The sequence below is a fragment of the Artibeus jamaicensis genome, unplaced genomic scaffold, assembly GCF_021234435.1.
Source record: "Artibeus jamaicensis isolate MK-2021 breed Jamaican fruit bat unplaced genomic scaffold, CSHL_Jam_final contig_467, whole genome shotgun sequence".
Lineage (NCBI taxonomy): Eukaryota > Metazoa > Chordata > Mammalia > Chiroptera > Phyllostomidae > Artibeus > Artibeus jamaicensis.
The window spans coordinates 3,887,278-3,907,160 of record NW_026521845.1 but is presented as its reverse complement, the minus strand read 5'-3'; the positions used below and the strand labels follow the sequence as shown (position 1 = coordinate 3,907,160).

The 19,883-nt window shown below is 43.5% G+C and overlaps 1 protein-coding gene across 2 annotated transcripts in view; it reads left to right on the top strand.

Moving 5' to 3' along the window:
- FH (fumarate hydratase) overlaps positions 1–17,993 on the top strand; it is a 28,079-nt gene extending 10,086 nt beyond the window's left edge. For both annotated transcript variants that reach the window (XM_037127483.2, XM_037127484.2), the window contains exons 3-10: positions 2,378–2,488; positions 4,767–4,943; positions 7,301–7,483; positions 9,820–9,985; positions 11,438–11,641; positions 13,152–13,279; positions 15,417–15,570; positions 17,809–17,993. In XM_037127483.2, the coding sequence (XP_036983378.1) occupies positions 2,378–2,488; positions 4,767–4,943; positions 7,301–7,483; positions 9,820–9,985; positions 11,438–11,641; positions 13,152–13,279; positions 15,417–15,570; positions 17,809–17,951 (1,266 nt within the window). In that variant the 3' untranslated portion in view covers positions 17,952–17,993. The remainder of the gene's footprint in view (positions 1–2,377; positions 2,489–4,766; positions 4,944–7,300; positions 7,484–9,819; positions 9,986–11,437; positions 11,642–13,151; positions 13,280–15,416; positions 15,571–17,808) is intronic.
- The last annotated feature ends 1,890 nt before the right edge of the window (positions 17,994–19,883 follow it).

Genomic DNA, 19,883 nt, shown 5'->3' with positions numbered 1-19,883 from the left:
TGTTTAAGTTGGTTTTTGGTTGTTTTGGGGTCTTTTTTTTGTGGGTCCTTCCCACAGCTGGTCTCTGTGTCCACCACCTGTTTTAATTTGTTGTACTGGCTAGGCCAGGTTGTGTTGAAGCTAATTCTTAAATTTTATTTATTTATTTTACCAGTTAACACCAAGTTTCAGAAAACTGATTTAAAAGAGACAGAGATTTCTTTAATATTATACTTTCTATCCACCTTGGTGTCAGTTTCCAGAAAAGTGTACACACATACCTAATAATGTTATTCTTTTCCATATCTGGCATATAGTGGATAATATGTATGTATTTGTTCACCACCATACAAATGGTTTAATGACTAGAACACTTTCTGTCATATTTCATTAAAGCCGAGGTGACGTCAGTTAGAAGATGCACTGGGATGTACCACTAAGAAGGAAAAGGGCTGCCGATTAAAGTTGTGGCATGTCGTCAATTGTCAGATGCATCTCGATTTCACAGACGTTCAAGTGTGAAAAGAATCGACTAAGTATATTACCTGTCCCTCGGGAGCCCACCTGGAGAGTGAAAAGTCGTCACTGTAGGACTGCAGGATAGCCTCGTAGTCTAGAAGTAGCCAGGGTTCATCTGGTGAAGGGATGTTGAACAGTTATCTTCTAACTCTGCTCTTTACTTTACAATCATTTTAGCTTCCATATTTTAGCTTATTCTTAATTTGGGACTGAATCTTGACAGGTTCATTCAGTTATACAACAGGCAGCTGAATCTTCTCGGAAGAAAGTCTTTGTTATTGTTGCCTGCAGCTTGGTGAGGTCAACACACACAGGGTCAGATGACATGGCATCGTTGGGTGACAAAGGTCAGCAGCTGATCCTGAAAAATTCTCAGTTCACCTCTTGGGATCAAAGAGGTCAGTCCTAACCCATGTGACAGGAGTGAGCACAGGTCACTGTTCCATGTTCCCACTGCCACCAGCGAGTGTGTGGTTCTGGTTGCTTCGCAGAATTGCTGCAGCCGCTGCTGCAGATGCAGGGCAGCTGTTTGGGTTACACAGCTGAGACAAATGGGCCCAGGGAATACCAGTTTTGTCACAGGTGCCTTTGTTCGCATTAACTTCCTGAACTTGATCAAATATGAAGCAGACTGTCCATTGAGCTGAATGGTATGATGCAACCCAACCCCTTTGTACCTGAAGTGCAAAGGAAAACAACATTAAAAGTGGTTGTGAATTTCTAATATGAGTAAATTAAGAAGAACCGCCACCTTCTTTTCTCTCCAATGATACATTTTACATTTTGTTTTAATAGTGGTCAGTGAACCCCTCCGCTGTGACCTTTTTTCCTTTGTGAGTCCACACATGCGCAGATCAGTCCCTCTAGGCAGACGGCCAAATGTGACTGGCGCCAGCTTATGACCCACCCACTTGCTGTCGAAACTGAAGTTCCTGTTTGTGTCCGTCTTCACAGTCTTAAGTTTCTAATCCTGGGTGCCATTCGTGTCCCTATGGTTTGAGTAAAACACTTACCATGTTTTACTTAGTTTTCTTAAAAATTCAAGATGAAAATTTGTTTTTTATTTCCTTTTCATCTTGCCCCTAGGTTTATCCTCTTTGGCTCAGATATAACATGTCTTTTTCTTTGTTGTTTTTTGTTGTTGTTTTGTTTTTCCACTGTTTCCTATGCGGATTGTAGCATCTCCTTTATGTATTTGTCACTCGCTTCCTCAGCCTTCCCATCTCCAAGCCTGGTAGGGGGTGTACATCACAGTCTGTATTACTGATTTTGACAAGAACACACCATTTTCTCATCTTTTGAAAACAAGGTTTCATTTCTTTGCAACCTCGTCAAAAGTTACTCCGCTTATCCTTTTAAATTTGGCAAGGCGATTTGCAGGAGAAAGTGAAAAGATCTGTAAACTAAAAGGGTTTGTCAATATTTTTTCCATTCAGTAGTTTGCCTTTTTATTTTGCTGATGGAGAAGGACAGGAAAAATGACCATGTAGATTGGGATCCAGTGGGAGAAAATCATGCTGATTGCTGGTAATATGATTGAGCACATGTCTGAAATCAGCACGTGTGTATTATATTGTGAAAATAGGATAAATGGCGCATTGTCTGTGTGTGAATATGTGTGTATATGAGACACACACGTACCAATGTGGAGGGTCAGTGCACTTGCTTTTGTTTGGTTCCCTGAACAAAGAGACACATGGTGATTCTTGGCTCATTATATACCTATCTATACCCTTTCCCTATATCCTAAACATTTTAGGGTCACAGTGTTACTTGAGTTATTTTATGTACAACTTTTGCATCTGCATAAAATAGTAATCTTAAATTTTCATACTTACCTAAAATTGCAAATCTGAGATATGTTTCCGATTGATTCTAGATCCCCGTTATCAAAGCTTTTGGCATTTTGAAGCGAGCAGCCGCGGAAGTAAACCAGGATTATGGTCTGGACCCGAAGATTGCTGGCGCAATCATGAAGGCTGCAGACGAGGTAGGAGCGACCAGCAGGCTTATCCTCAGTGGCAGCAGTCTTGTGTCATCCGCTGGGTGATAGCAGGCTCCCGCAGGAGAAGGGGGGCACTGCGAATCTTGGAGTTAGTGAAGTTCAAGGTAGGGTGAGGGGAACCCCGTCCCATGGAGTTCTCGGTCACAGATGAAATGAGTCTTCCTGGACACAATTGCTTTGTTCCGGTGAGAAAGGGGGTGGCAATTCCCCTAATGGAGAATGCCCCGAACCCTCCTCCAAAACACCTTTTATTGGGATTGCGTAGGGGTATATATACATCAGGCACATCAGTCAGTGTCAGAAGGCTGATGTCAAACAAAAACAGGTATCATCTATAGATAACAGTTGAAGGAACACAGAGATCTGCCTCAGGTCAGGGTCTGTTAGACATGCCAACGCTTAGAGGGTCTTTAAGTCGTGTTTCATGAGTTAAGGAGTTCACTCCTCATGCCTTGAACTTAAACATCCAGTTTATATCAGCAGTGCCATATAAAGCAAAACAAGCTTCAAAGGATACAGTGTATACTTCAGGCACCCATTCTACACAGGAACCCTCTGTGTTAGCAGGTGTTAACATCGGGTCATGGCTGCCACCTACATTCCCAGCATTGGGGTCGAGACTTAGAGGCCTCTTTTAAGGCCTCGCTTGTGCGGGGCTACAGTCTCCAACACCACACAGAGTGGTCCCTAACAGTAGGGGGCAGCGTTATTGTCAAGTAAGGTTATCAATTTGGGGCTTCAAATATTGTGGCAAAATTTGTGGATGGCTGTATACCCTTTTATTGATTCTCTTGACCTTTCCTTTCCTTTACATGGTTTAAGGAAAACTCTATGGTGAAACATTCTTTAAATTTATATATTTTATTTCTTAGTTTATATATAAGTGATTCATTTAAAGACTAGTTGGTTATTCGATAATATGTATGGGGAAAGTTATTTCATTAATTCTCTGATATCATAAGCTGAAGGCAGCAATGAAACATAACAGTTTTAAAACTCTACACATAATGTTGTTCACTGCAGTGTCATTTATAATGACAACAAATTAGAAAGTATCCGTCCGTAACAGCTACATATGTAAGTTACATTATGATGCCATAGAGAATTAGTTTTCTGAAGAATGTCATGGAACAAAGCGTACCATGTAAGAAGTAGTGGAGGGAAGGTAGCAAAATATATGTATTTTATGACCCTAATTCTGTTGAGAAAAAATGAACAGAAAACGTGCCTTTTTTTTAAGACTTTATTTATTTATCTTTGGAGGGGAAGGGAAGGAGAGAGGGAGAGAAATATCAATGTATGGTTGCCTCTCGTGCGTCCCCTGCTGGGAACTGGCCACAAGCCAGGCATGTGCCCTGACTGGGAATCGAATCTCAATCCTTTGGATCGCAGGCCCGCACTCAATCCACTGAGCTACACCAGCCAGGGCAAAAACGTGCTTTTTTTAATGTGTGCATATACACTCCCACTGTGTGGAGTGGAAACTAAAAAGAGATGCCAAAGTGCTGGTTGCCATTGTTTCTGAGGACTGGCGATGTGGTCCCTACTGGACTTTTCTTAGTTCTCCAAATTTTCTACACCGATCACCTGATATTTCCATATAACTAGGAAGAAAGTTTAAAAGTGAACCAATTGTTAAAGGTAATTTATTTCCAAAGTGCATGCTGATATTTTTAAGCTAAAATTATTCCAGAAGATGGTTAAGCACCCTCTTAGAAAGCTTACAGTCCAAAAACTAGCACAGCAATGGAAAGTGTAAAAATATGACAAAAATAGGAAGAAATTTGGACTGCGTGTCTGCATTTGGCAATTGCTACTCGCTGGGCATCTGCGCGATGAAGTAGCTGTTAATGTATTCATTTTCATGTCACCAGTTCATTCTCATACTGACTCCAACTGTCACATCTGTGGGATATTCCTGCTGAGCACCAACAGTGAAATGTAGCTAAAGACTTAACAATTTGGCAGCCCTAACATGTGGCCCTATCTGCATACTAGCAGGGGAGGCGGTTGGAGAAACAGGCTTTGGTTCAGTTCAGTTGACTCACAGCAGTTCATTACTCACTTTTCAAAGTGGAACAGGGGATGCTGCGGAAGTGGAGGCTTGCTGGACAACCACAAATTGTGTGGCGCCATCGGTAAAACACATCTTTAACATAGTGTGATAAATGGCACCTACTTCAGCATAGGTGATTAACATAGCCAAATGAATGTTGCCTTTCTTATTTTCAAAAAATCCCATGTCTAACACTCTGTCCTGCAGGTAGCCGAAGGTAAATTAAATGACCATTTTCCTCTGGTGGTGTGGCAGACTGGGTCAGGAACCCAGACAAACATGAATGTAAACGAAGTCATCAGCAACAGAGCGATCGAAATGCTGGGAGGCGAACTCGGCAGCAAGAAGCCGGTGCACCCCAACGACCATGTGAATAAAAGCCAGGTCAGCGTTTTTGTCTCTTCTCCCCTTCACTGGACGTTGTGAAGAACATCCGAGGTCTGTCTTCCCAGACAGGCGTTGGCTTTTTGGCAGGGAGATTCATTCTGCTTGTTTTTTTTGTTGTTGTTTTTTTTTTTTTAATGGAAAGGGCTTCTTAGATGTTCTTACTTCTTTCAGGAATCTTGGGTCTAATATCTTAAACTTCAGAAAAGTCACTTTTAGGGAAAAATGACTTTTAGGATGCCCGAATTTAGTATATATGTATATTTTTATTGTTTTGGGTTTTTAAAAACTATTTGGAAGTAGCTTAATTTTATAAAGAATTGCAAAGATACTTCAAAGGGTTTCTGTATACCCTCTACCCAACTTCCCTTAATGTTAAACGTTTACTATAAACCGGGTACATTTACCACTCTGGAAAGTGAACATTGGTACAATGCTCTTAACCAAACTGACCATGTTAGGATTTCTCTAGTCTTCTGCTGATGTCCTTTTTGTCTTCAGGATCCAGTCCAGACTACACATCACGTTTAGTCCTCATATCCCCGTGGTCTCCTCCACTGTGACAGTGTGTCTTCTGGCACTTTTGAAAGTAGTGGTTGGGCGTTGTGTCCCTCGGTCTGCCATGACCAGACCGAGACTGGATTTTGCACTGAGAGTTAGAGAAACGAGGGCTCTTCTCGTTGCATCGAGGCGGCTGTGCATGACAGCCACGTGGCTGTTGGTCCTGCAAGGGTAACAGGCATCGCTGGGTTCAGAGGGCGGCTGCCAGGTCTGTCCCACTTCCACGCCCTGTTAGCTGTGAGTCAGCACGTCCTGCCTGCACTCCAGGAACCGCACGCAAGCCTCCCTCCTGAGAGGAAGGCGTTTCAGGGAAGTTTTGGATGGGGGCTAAAGTCGCCACAGAATTACCAGAGCACTTGAGACTATGAGGATCTCCTCCACCTCCTTAAACTTTGCCCAGGAATTTCAGCATTGGTCAGTGGATCTTGCCTATAGCAATCACCGTTACAGTCTTTTGGTTGCGGTTTTCTAGGATTCTCATGCCTTCTACATTTATTAATTAAAATTTTGCTGTAAAGATTTGCTGTCTTTTTCCTCACCACATTAATTTATTTATTCAGTCATTAATATATTTGGTATGGTGTCATGAATATTTGTTCTATTCTTAGGGGTATAATGTAATGCTCTTCCCCCTAATACTTTTGTTATTTATATAGTTGCTTAGCTTGTTCCAGCTTTGGGAGTCCACTCAGTTGGCTCTTCTGTACTTTGGGCTTGCCACCGTCCTGTTAGAAAAGCCACATGTTTACTTGCTTGGACTAAAAGGTGCTCCTGGCTCATCATCTTGCATTTTCCAGGACTTAGCTCCATAAGCACCCGTTTTTCCAGGGATCTCTCAGAGGACCTTATTGGAAAATGATATTTAGAAACTAAGATCTGGTTGCTAGGTGTGATTAAATGTAGGGATACTTACGTACTAAGGGGGAAGTTTTTCTCTTTTTATTGAATTTATTAGAGTGACATTGGTTTATAAAATCATACAGGTCTCCAGTGTACTACTCAATAATGCGGGAAGTTTTGTTACCTACATTCATTGTGTGAAGGATTTTCAAACCCAGGGCTTGCCTTTAAATATGAATTTATCTTTTATATACACTGAAATCTAAAATTGGCTTCAGAATTGAGCCAGTGTGTGTGGTCAGGGGGAGAAATTGTATCGGTGTTGTAGATGAAATAAGGTGTTGACAGTTATTTGAATTTAGATGATAGGTACGTGATTGTTCATTATGTCATTAATCCTACTCTTATAAGCAGTTTGGTATTTTCCATAATAAAAAGTGAAAACATGTAAGGAAAGAGCACAGAGTTTTGACTTCTTTGTCACGGCCCAGCTTGCTGGTCCTAAATATTTTGGCAAGTCAAATAATGACAGATGGGCTTTCCTGTGTTTCAAGTGGTGACCTACCTCAGCATTTTCCTTAAGTCCCATCAATGGAGAAATGTTTGTTAGAGATGGTGCGCACTGTGTAACTCTAAGGTGTTACTCTGTCCTTGCAGGCACGTGTTAACACTCTTCCTTGCTGTCACTGTAGGAGCAGGCAGGTGGAATAATACTGAACATGTTCACTGTAGGTGGTATGTACAATGCAGCCCCAAAGACATTCTGTCAAGGAAAGCAGGTTGCTTCCCGTTCGATCCTGAGTGACCTCAGACTTGCCACACACACGTGACTGAGTACACAAACTATGCTGAGTGTTGAGTAGTCATTTATTGAGATTTTTCACCGAGACATTTAAGTTTATTTTCTGTTGCCTCTGACTGAACATTTTACGTTTCTTTTGAAAATTTTCCCACAGAGCTCGAACGATACGTTCCCCACCGCAATGCACATAGCCGCTGCGATGGAAGTCCACGAGGTGCTGCTGCCAGGGCTGCAGAAGCTGCACGATGCTCTCGAGGCGAAGTCCAAAGAGTTCGCCCACATCATCAAAATCGGGCGAACTCACACACAGGACGCCGTCCCGCTCACTCTGGGGCAGGTATACGGGAGTGATCAGATTTGATTCAAGTCAGGGGTTGGTACCCATGGCCAGCATATTACCTGCTGAATCACACTGCTTTAGAAAGGCGATTTGATAAGGGCTCAGTTCAGTGACGAGAGATTGTTCTGCATTCATCAGTGCATACTGTTTACTGACATCCACTTAGGGGAGGGGCAGAGCGTACTAGCCATGAGCCAGGCTCCGAGTCGGCCTGCTCAGTTTCACGTGTTACCTTCGCTGTGCGCAAGCCAGTGGACTTTAGGAAGATTATTTAGCCTTTCTGTGCCTCAGCTTTCTCAGCTGTAAAATGAGGAACACAACGTCTTTTTCGTAGGGTAGCTGTGAGGGTTGGTAAGCGGATCAGTGCAGAGCGGGAAGGATCCCTGTTGACAGTGAGCACGTGCTGGTGTTAGCAGTTGTCAGCATCGTCTTCTTCCTTCCTTGTCTCTCTTACTCTAAATCAGAATGCTTTTTAAATGCTTACATCGAAGTGCTTAAATAGGCGTATCTTACTCTAAAACTGTTTTGGCCACGTTTGAAAGTGACATTACTCTCTTCCACAAGTTACCGGGAAGGGTTTGTGTGTTTTATCACCAGCTTAGTGTGGTCTGGTAGTAGGTATCACAGAGGAATACAGTAAATGCAGGGAACAGGGTTGTTTTTGTCTTAATGAGCTCAGTCCAGTTTGGGAGCTAGGTCATAAACAAAATATATACCAAGAAATGCTTGCATATGCCGAGTATCAAATGACACAAATTTCTACAAATGACAGTTTTGTAGAAATTGAGGTGAGGGTGAGAGTGTGGCTGCTGCTGACTTCCTACCATTCATAGTCTTTTTTTTTTTTTTTAAGATTTTAAATTTATTTATCTTTAGAGGGGAAGGGAAGGAGAGAGGGAGAGAAACACTGATGTGAGGTTGCCTCTCGTGCATCCCCGCTGGGAACTGGCCTGCAGCCCAGGCATGCGCCCCAACTGGGAATTGAACCATGATCCTCTGGTTCGCAGGCTGCGCTCCATCCACTGAGCCACACCAGCCAGGGCTACCATTCATAGTCTTGTTCAGATGATAGCAAACATTGGAAAAAGCTTGACTATTGAGCTTAACTGTATCCATGAAGGAACGAGGGAAACGAAGTGACTGAGATACAGAGGATATGACTGAATCAAGCCCACTCAGTTAAGACACCTTTTAAAGCCGTGTCTGTCTCCCAGCATCACTGGTTCTGGTACCATGCTGAATTTTTAAGGAGATGTAGTGTCTGTCTTTGAAACTTCCCAGTACCCCACTCTCTTCCAGATTTTTTCTCTCGTGTGTGTGTATGAGTCACATGTTGGAAAGCCGCTGTGCTCAAGACCATTTGAGCGGTGACACACCCTCCTACGTAAAATCGTCATTCCACCTATTATGACAGAAAGTTATGTTTGACAGTTCGACTTTATCTTATCAGAAGCCTTCATCCTTGCTTTTATTGAATTGTCTTATTAGTTCGTGTGATTTTTTTTCCCCAATAAAAATCTATTTCCTGAGTGAATGCACTCGGTGCGTTTGTAGGTGATACGAGGTCAGATGGATCAGGTCTACTTGAAAGGAGCTGTGTCTTCTAAAACTCATCAAGACCAGTGATACCTTCTAACTAGTCAAAAGCATTTGTGGTTTTTCAGTGTTTTTAGACAGGGGGGAAGAAAAAGATCGATTGATTCAGTGGAACCATATATCCTGGCTTGTTCAGTTGAGTTCCAGTGTATGCCTTTAGCCCCCGTATGTTTCTTAATGGATGAGGCCCTTGCTGTGTCCAGAACCCAGTAAATGACTGCGGTCACCTTGTGTAAAGCAGGTCGTATTGTAGAAAGCGGCGTGACATTAGAAGCAGAGTTAAAACATCCTCATAGTCCCTATTAGGATTTTAAACTGAAATTGTCTGGAAAGTATTTCTAGGTTTATATTTTTCTTGAAAGGATTCAGTGTGGTTTTTTCTTCTTTCTCGAAGTTATCTGGGATACACCAAAATATTAGAAATAGCTTACAAATAACAAATAATGTAATAAAGTCATTCTTTTTAAAGTTTCCTGTGTTCTTTGCTTTCTCGTAAGACTAGATTATAAACAGGTGGCGTGTTAGCAGTGACGTTGTCTTACCGCAGAGGATTATAAAACCTCATTTTTTCCTATGCTTTGCTCGTCCTGTGAATTAAAGTAGCATGAATACCTCCTGAGTAACTTAACATTTAGTGTCTGAAACATAGATAAGAAACATCTATGTAACGTGGTTGGACTAATTTCTAGGTCATTAGGCAATTATATTTTCTCACCCGAACTGCCTTCTCTGTTCAGGAGTTTAGTGGGTACGTCCAACAGCTGAAGTACGCGATGACGAGGGTGAAAGCCGCCATGCCAAGGATCTACGAGCTTGCGGCCGGAGGCACTGCGGTCGGCACTGGTTTAAACACCAGAATTGGCTTTGCAGAGAAGGTTGCAGCCAAAGTGGCCGCGCTCACAGGTCAGTGATAAAGTGAATTATTACTTTATTACACTAGTTTGTATATTTTCGGGGTGTATCTGCTTTAAACGTTTTGTGAGTTTAAAGTTAGAAATGATATTTTGCCATCAAACACGTTTTATTTTAGGAGTGTTTTTTCTGCTTCCTACCATTGTGGTTGGAAAAGATACTTGGTATGCTTTCAGTCTGTTGAATTTGCCAAGACTTGTCTTGTGGCCTGACATGGTCTGTCCTAGAAACCGTTCCGTGTGCACTTGAGAAGAATGTGAATTCCGCTGCTATTGGGTAGAACGTCCTGTACGTTGTATCTGCTCGGTCTGTTGGATCTAGAGTGTTGTTCAAATCAGCTCTTCCTTACTGATTCCGTCTGGACGACCTGCGTCCATTGTTGAAAGGTGGATTGAAAGCCCTCATCCATTACTGTAGTATTGTTTACTTTTCCTTCTGGATCTGTTAGTTTTTGCCTTACATATTTAGGTGCCTTGGTGTTGGGTGCATAAATTTTATAAGTGTTACATCTTCTTGACCCCATACCATTATATAATGACCTCCATTTGTCTCTTTTCACCATTTTTAATTAAAATCTACCTTACCTCTGCTTTTTTTGTCTGTTTTCCATTTCCTCGGAATGTCTTTTTCCATCCCGTCACTGTTGGTCTATATGTTTCTTTGGGGATAAAGCAAGTCTTTTGTAGATCACATAGTGTTGGATCCTGTTTTTTTATCCATTCGGCCATTCTGTGTCCTTTAATTGGAGAACTTCACCCATTTACATTTAAAGTAATTATTGATAGGTAAGGGCTTTACCATTGCCATTTGTTACTTGTTTTCTGTTATTTTGAAGATTCACTGTTCTTTCTTACCCTGCTGTCTCTCTGGGTGTTTTGATGTCTTTTGGGGACAGTATGCTTTGACTGAGAAATTTGCTTTTTAATCAAGAAGAAATTTATGGGAGGTTTTAAAATACGTAGCTCTTCAAAATTTTGACCGTGGGAGAGGCTGACGGAGATGGGCTGCTCATCTTGGATCCTAAGTTTCTCAGGGATTCGTGGCCCCTGGAGGGAGGAGAGAGCGGAACAGCCTGAGTCGGAGGAGGACTTGTCCTAGGAAAGGCGCGAAGTGAATTTGACCTACTTTTCATCTTTATTTGAGTGGTCGGGCTACGCTAACAGGTGTTTGCAGGAGGGCGGTGCTTCCCTGTTTCCAAATGTTTATGGGACTTGTTTACTTGTCCATTGCATGTGCTAGTGTTGTTGATTCTTTCTACTCCTTTAGTACATTTTAAAGAAGTGTAGACAGACTTTAGTCTTGAAATAGAGTTTTTTCCTGAAGTACATTTTTTCCGTTGTTTTTGGTTTTCACACACTGAACTTTCTATTTAACTCGCTAATATTAAAAAACCATTTAATTTTACCTGTTAACTTATATAGGTTATTATTTTCTTTTTTTCAGGCTTACCTTTCGTTACAGCTCCAAATAAATTTGAAGCTCTGGCGGCCCATGATGCTTTGGTTGAACTCAGCGGAGCCATGAACACTACCGCTTGCAGTCTGATGAAGATAGCAAATGATATTCGTTTTCTGGGTTCGGGTCCTCGCTCAGGTCTGGGGGAGCTGATTTTGCCTGAAAATGAACCAGGAAGCAGTATCATGCCAGGTAATTAATTACAGAGCTGGTAGATGTTAGACCTGGTACTCGAGAAAACCCAGACTTCTTGCCTGTACAGCATGTCTCCTTTGGCTCAGTTTCCATGGTCCCAAAGATGGGTGGGCACACGTGTGGTGCCCTTGTTTCAGAAGGTCCTGTGGAGCCCCCTTTGATCCGAACTTCAGGAGCCTCCCTCAACAATATAGGAGGAAAGACTTTTCATTAGTAGTGTGCGTTTTGATTTCCACACTGGAAAAATGGGTAATAGTTCTGTCTTTCACAATTCAAAGCCAGGAGAGTTTTAGAACAGGCTACTGAAGTGATCAACATGGGTTGAGTAAAAATGAATGATACCAAACTTCTCATTTCCATTTTTGCTTTGGAGAAGTGACACAGGCAGTGGACACCTGAACTCCAGCAGGTCACTGGGCAGGCTCACGTGAGGTCCATCGATGCCAGGGGAGTGGTGTGGGCAGTGCCGTTAGGTGAATGTAGCCGGGTGCGCAGTGATGTTTAAGGAGTGACTAAGGAGTCGACTTCAGACTGCAGGGATATCTTGGTAGCGCACCGACTGGTGAATGAGGGAGGTGCGGATCGTACTAGCAGATGACTTAGCTGAGACAGCAGTACGTCAGGTGACGGAGCCAGGTTCACAATGGCTTCTGTGGATTGGACTGGAACCGACAAAGTGACTTTTGATAGTCACTTTGATGGTGAAAAAGAAAGACCTGCCTGTAGATTCTTTTAACTCTACGCATGTGAAGAAGGAGAAGAGATCTGATTTTAAAGCATTTCATGTTGAAAAATGATGTGAGTTTATTTAGCTGACTGCAGCGTCAAGGTGATTGCCTAAAAAAGAGAAATGCAGAGTTGCAGAAAAGCAGATAATCTTCCCACTGTGTTGCCTTGTATCGGTCAGAGGAATCTGGGGTATTCGGTTCCAACTTGAGCTTGCCAGACTTGAGCATGTCGCCAGAATGACGGGGTTCTGGAGATTCATACGGTGGATAGGAAAATTCCAGTGTAGTGTCATCGTCTTCTGAGAAGCTTCCCAAGGGTGGGTCAGGTCCCTCTTTCACAAGTGCTCCCGTGGCAGGCTGGCCCTCTCTGCCTTTACCCCTTACCTGGTATAGTTGCCACACACTCTCCCTGGCCTCTAAGCTCTGCATCTTTCTTACTTACATTGTTTAGCCAGTGCCTGGCTCCACGAATGTTGCTAGAATGAATGAAAGCCATGAAGGTGGAGAGAACTATGTTTAACAGGTGGCTGCGGGTACTCCTTACTCAGTATTTATTAGCCATCAGATCATTCAGTTTGTGGCCACCTGTTTCCCTGTCTTTGGTTCGTTTCATTAAATCAGCACTGGTGGTCGGGGGCCTGCTTTAGTGTACGTCTTTATGTAGTGAAGTTAGATTTCCTTCTGTTCTTGATTATTTGCCATGAAACCCAGTCGTAACTGATGCTCGAAGCCGTGAGTGTGTCTGATGTGGAGTCTTTTCCCGGTGGTTTCTCTTGAAGGCAAGGTGAACCCTACCCAGTGTGAAGCGATGACCATGGTTGCCGCCCAGGTCATGGGGAATCACGTCGCTGTCACCGTCGGGGGCAGCAACGGACATTTCGAGTTGAATGTTTTCAAGCCGATGATGGTAAGCTTTAGATTTGACTCTTAATGCTTTTGGTGGAAGGCTAATCGTCTTGGTTTTTGTCTTTCATAAAGGTTTCTGTAGATCTCACATTGGGTACGCGATGATATATATAATCAGCAGTTGGAAGTCAAGCATATATTAAGGTAGAGGATTCATCCCGGATGTTCAGTTAGGTGACTTTTAGCTCAAGTAACTTGACCGTTTGCTTTTTTTAATAGGAAGAAAAAGTCTGGAAGGTAGGGAGGGTGCAGATTTCTTCCTTGCCCTTCACCAGCGGAGATACTAGTGGGTAGAAAGAAATAAGTGTAAGCCCCCTCGGTTTAAAAAAAGACAAAGAAAAACAGCCCTGCCTCAGTCCCGTCTCCTCCCGCTGCTTCTTTCTTCCCCTCAAATTCCGTCTTAAAAGAGGAACGGGTCCTGGCAGGTGCGGCTCAGCTGATTGGAACATTGTCCATTGACCGAAAGGTCACAAAGGTCACAGGTTTGAGTCCCCATCAGGGCACATACCCCAGTTGTGGGTTCGATCCCTGGTCAGGGTACATACGAGAAGGCAACCAATTGATGTTTTTCTCTCTCTCTCTCTAAAAAAAGCAACGAAAAAAATATGTCCTCGGGTAAGGTTAAAACAAAAATTAAAAAAGGAAAAAAGAGTAACGCATACTCAGTCATCCACGCCGCGCTCACTACTTGTGCCTGAATTGCCCTTGCGGTCACTCGTGACCTCAGTCCACTAGGTGTGCCACCGCTGTCTCGCAGCGTCCGGCCTTGACTGTCGCCTGTGTGAAATGCTCTTCGCCCTCGGCTTCTTCAGCGTTTTCCCACATTCCTTTCCTGTCTCTCAGGCTTTCTTTCACTGGTTTCACCTCTTCCCCATACCTTGAAAACATTATTGGGGTCGCTAAAACTCCCTTTTCCTCCCTCTTTAGGAAGCTGGAACAAGGTGGTGTCCTCCCATCATTCCTTTCCCCAGCTGTCATCATAAGAGTCCTGCATTTGTGTAAACTGTTATGTCTAAAATAGAGAAGCCCACTTCCAGTTTGTATCTGGTGTAAAGTCTGATTTTAATTTGATGAGAACACACAGGACAAAAGTGAGTCTATTCACTCAGTGTGTTCATGAAATGAACACAGGTTGACTGAGTACTAGTCCGTATCAGGCACTGTACTGCTTGCTGATATCAGAACAATGGACAAAACAGATGGTTTGCCCTCCGGGTTGTACCTTCTGGTGGAAAATAGAAGACAGGCCAGTGCAGAGCTCAGACCTACAAGCTTCTGCTTACCGGTCACTTTGCAAACAGTTACACCCCCTGCCTAGCAAATGCAAGTGTGTGACAAGAAATGTCTGCTAATCTTTAAAAAAAAACAACCTCTTTTGTCTTTAATAGAAAATAAAGGTAGGTAATCAACATTAGTAATAATAGTCATTATTAGTAAATGAATGAATCTTGAAGTTCTGTGAATTCTACTGGAGTCCATTGTTGGGAGTTTAGTTTTCAGACTCTGGGGTTTAGACCGAAAGAAATTAGGATGCGGATATTTCTTTTAACCCATGTTGAAAAGTTACCAAAAAGAAAGAAAACGCTAAAACAGATGAATTGATTTTATGCTATTCACATATCGTATGAAAGGTTATTTTAAAGCGACTGTGGAATATGTGTTTTTTTAAATATAAGAAAGTGTGGTGATTGTTAAAAACCGGGAAGCCCTGAGCCCACCGGTTTCACCTCGTCGTCTGTGCACCTGTGCCTCCTGCCGGGAAGACTCGTCCCCCCACCCCAGCCCACCCCCGGCCGTCTAACACCTCCCCTTCCAAGGGGGCTTCCCCATCCTAGGGGGCTTCTCCACTTCCTGCCACAGGACTCACTTCCCTTTCTCTGTGCTCTCACATTCCATACCTGTGTGTTATGACACCGCAGGCTGTCTTGTGTGTTAGTCATTTATGTTTATTATTTATTCCCCTTAGATTTGTGTGCCCTCAAATGTTTGTGATTTTTTTCGTATTTGTTGTCTTGAGTCAGGTGCCTCAGAAGTTGTAGGTGTGCTGTATGTGTATCACTTTTGATCCAGTAAATAATACTGTATGTTATTAGACAAAAAAAAAAGTTAGGCCTAACAAGTCTCTCCCCCTCTGTTAGATTAAAAACGTGTTGCACTCGGCCAGGCTGCTGGGCGATGCGTCCGTCTCTTTCACGGAAAACTGCGTGGTGGGCATCCAGGCCAACAAGGAGCGGATTGACAGGCTGATGAACGAGTCGCTGATGCTGGTGACGGCCCTCAACCCGCACATAGGTGAGCGTGGGAGGGGCGCGCACAGCTAAAGGCTGAAGAGACTGCAGCATCGCAGTCAGAGACGACAGTTTCCTTCTGGACACTGTCGAAGTGAAATCTTTATAAAAACGTTTGAAATTGAGCTGTAAGACGCTATATGTACCTTAGGAACATCACAGTTATTTCAAAAACTTGATCGATGATGCTTCATTTCATTTGAAAGTGTGGTAAATTCAGAAGTAGTAGTTCAAAGTGTTTGAACCTTGTTGGAATTCAGGCACTTCATACTCTGGGACGCTGGGAGGACCCTGTCGTCGGGAGTGTCACTAGGTGGCACTGGCTGATTAGCAACAGGGGATGAGTCCCTGCTTCTACCTTCTCTAGATGCTCGGCTGCACTGGGTTTTCGTTCTGTTCGATTATAATAAGCAGGGTAACCCACTGCTTATAGGGAAAGGGGGAGAATGCAAATATTTTGTCAAGAACCATGGCTTTTGTATTGCAAGCCTTTTCCAGAATGGTCAATATTTCATTCTGTGGACTCAGGCATAGACTTTATTAGGGACTGACTGTAGTAACCTCATTAAATTCACTGACTTGTAGGTTTTGAGGCATCCCCTGCTGTATGTGATGACGGGTTAGCAGCCTTTTCCCACCTCCCCCCTCTGCCGAGCTGACAGGAACATAGCCCTCGGTTTTCCATTTCAGAACAGGTTATGCTGAAGTCATTGGCATATGGCCACTGCTTTAAAACATTCTCCTATAATCCTTACCCTTCGGGACTGACTTTATATTCCTGGCCTCACACCAGGCTCCACTTGCAGTCTTCTGAAGGGAGGGCTCATCTGACTGTGTCAGGTGGCTCTGAGCCCAATGTCGTAATGACATTTCGATCCTTTTAAAATTATTGTACCTCAGCATTCAACTGGTGACAGATGGGCCCTCCCAGGCTCCTGTGAGAAGTGCCTTACACGTCTGCACTTCAGAACGTGCTGCCAACACAGTTACATTCCATGTCCTTCGAGAGCTGTGGCATTGAGGGGTCTTCATGGGAATCAGTCAGTGTACTGGGAGGTGAAGGTCGTGCAAGGAAAAGCGGGCAAACCGCGCGTGACTGGCGGCGGAGCAGGAGCCTGCCGTCTCCGCGTCGTGGGCTCTGTGTGCCTGTGTCCGTGGGATGGCAGAGAGCCGAGGGTGGTGAGTGCGCCGCTGGGACTTCCATGTCTGCGGTCACGTGAAAGTACAGAAGGGCGAATATCGCCCCCTAACGTTTAACGGGAGAATTCTCTGTCCAAATTACTCTGATTAGTAAATGTCCTCTTCAGCACCGTTAGCCTTCGCAAACTCAGTGAACTAGTGAAATTAACCATGCCCATAATTTATTGTATTGATGGCGAGTAATTGTGTGCAGACACGTAACATCTTGCCTGGGTGATGGTCAGATATCTCAGCAGGCTTCTCTTTGGTCATAGTTCTCTGATCTTGGTAGTTTTTTCCCTTTGTTCTTTATTGGTTGCATTTTCATTTTTTCTGTTCTTACTAACTTTTGCCTTCTGACTTTGTAAAATTATGTTAAGTCAGAACAACTTGTAGAATTGTCCTGCCCCTACCTTTGTTAATTTTTAAAGCTAGTAACCCTGCAGTGAACAGTAGAAGAATAGATTTAACTAAAACCTGCCGCACCCCCCATCCCTCTAGTGTGGGGAGAGGGTGGGTGTGGGGTGCCCAGCAGCAAAGAGCTCGGAGGCAGCTCTGGAGGGCGTCTCCTGTGGGCCCGGGCTGCGCCTCCGTCTCCACTGGCAGAGTGGACCCCACGGTGCCTGGGCTGTGGTGCTGCCGCCGTTAGCTCCGTGATGCTGCCTGTGAAGAGAATCATTTCTGGGTAAACACGTTTGAAACAGCACAGTTAGACTATTCAGATGTATTTTTTATGTCTTGTTGCTTTATTGTTGTTCTTTTTTTCCTCTGCGAAGATATCCGAGTGAGTGGGCAATTTCAGTTTAGGAACAAATCCGTTGTTGAAAGTGTGTGTAAGTGTGTATTACACAAGAAAAGTAAAGATTTTATTCTCTTTAAGAGATGGCAACTATTAAGATAATCACTGTTAGAAATGACAATAAGATAATCACTGTTAAGTATTTTTAAGTGAAAAAATATTGCCAAAGAACTCAGTGACTTCACTATCAAGTGAATAAACGACCAGCGTTTCCTTTAGCAAGCCAGCCCTCACTGCTCACTCCCCTGTCGCCTCTTCCTTCAGGCTACGACAAGGCAGCGAAGATCGCCAAGACCGCACACAAAAAGGGGTCCACCTTGAAGGCCACCGCGGTCGAGCTCGGCTATCTCACAGCAGAGCAGTTCGATGAGTGGGTGAAGCCCCAGGACATGCTGGGTCCAAAGTGATCGCAATGCCTTCATAATAAAAACGTGCTGGATAAACTGTCACGTGGAACAGACTTCTGGTTTTTAAACAAAAATGGGTGAATGCAGCAGGAAACCACTACTGACCTTGACTGTCTATAGCAGAGCAGTTCCAACAATATATAAAACTCCAGGATGTGCAAGGTACAAAGCAAAGTTTAAAAGGGTAAATTAAAATAATGGTTTAAAACCAAGAGGAAAACAGACTGTTTTATGTTAAATGACTTGTGTGTGGTAGTTGAATCTGGTATTTATGTGTGTTTATCACTTCATATGTTTTATAAAAGAGCCATATCAGTTTTTAGGGAGTTTTAATTTTTTTGGTTATTGGCGCTTTAAAGATATTCCCTGGTAGTGGAAACTACTTGTTACCTCATTCCCCAATCTTGCCTTCAGAAATCTTTTATTTTCCATCATTTGAGAGCCAAAGTTGACCAGCATTTGCCCTTGTGAGTGGGGGTGTGAGTGTGTGTACACCCACGTGGGCATAAGTATATAGGGTAGAACTTTTGGCCAACCCAGGAGCCAACAGGATCATGAAGAGAGTGAGTCCCACCAACTAAAGCATCTCACCTAGTTCTCTAGGAAGTATATTTAAAAAACCCCACGAGGTTCTCACCCCTGATGTTCTTGGAAAAGTCCCATCAACACCCACTCCCCCGTGGTACCGAGAAGGTAGCATATATAGATTTTAAAAGCATAATTAAAATAAAAACCCTAATATAATGTGTTAATTATACACATTATATTATATAGAAACATCGTGACGAAAGAGGAAACTGTGTTCTTACAACTAATCTCTCGAGTCTGAGTGGACATTCTTTTTACTGTCACGGTGTTTCAGCTCTTTTTTAAAGGGACTGTGGAGTCCACAAGGTAGACTTTTCAGCTCACGCGATATTCTTTCTGCCAGCGTATTCTTCTTGGTGATGATGTGATGTTTGTGCAGTTTGCTGTAAAGCAAAGCACACTTTCCCTTAGTCTATTTTGTGTGTTTTTTTAAATTTTTATTGGAAAAAAATTATAAAATCAGTTTATCAGTGCCTGGAACTCCTCAACCAAACTGGCAACTGTTCTATTGTTGTAGAACTTGACTTTGGCTGTTTAGCCTTAGCCGCTACCATTCTTGGTCTAAACAGGCTGTTGTTACTCAAGGGCTCGACTAGAGACAGAACTGCTCATCTAGGAAACATAACTGAGATCCAGTGCCCAGCCTCGGGTTTTGCACAACCATCTACATTCTTCTAGCACATTCTCAGCCGTCGGTGAATCCCATGAGCTGACAGCCATCTCTGCGTCATGTTAGTGAAGGAAACTAACTTTTTGATGCATTCCTTCCTAAAGAGAGTTTTTTAGAGTTTCCTGTCAGTGGGTTGACTGAGGGTCACCTTCAGGTGCACTGAGAGCAATTTTGTCTCACAGGGGACATTTGGCAGTGCATGGAGAGTTTTGGTTATGACAATGGAGGAAGAAGTGGGCCTGACCTCTAGTGGGTGGAGGCCAGAGACACCACCAGACAGTCCATTGGGCACGTGGCAGGCCCCACAGCATCGAATTTTCCAGCCCAAGATGTCAATAGTAACAAGACAGGAACTTCAACCCCAAAAGCATCTCTGGGGATGCTCACCATTTAGACAGGCTTTTCTGCTTGTGTGTGTGTGTCCTGGGGGTGCCGTGACTATTCATTGAAAGCTTGAGGTGTCTTAGATGTGAGCATGAGCAGAAAAGGGTCCACGGGACACTAAGTGATCATGGTGCTCTCGCCTCGGAATGACATACTTCCAGCAACGTGTCCCAAGTTTTGTGATTGATGATAAACATGACGAGGGTCAGGGATTTGCAACAATGTCAGGCAAATGCGTTGAAGATGGGGACAGGACCTATGAGCAAACACGCAGAGTGACGAGGGGCCTT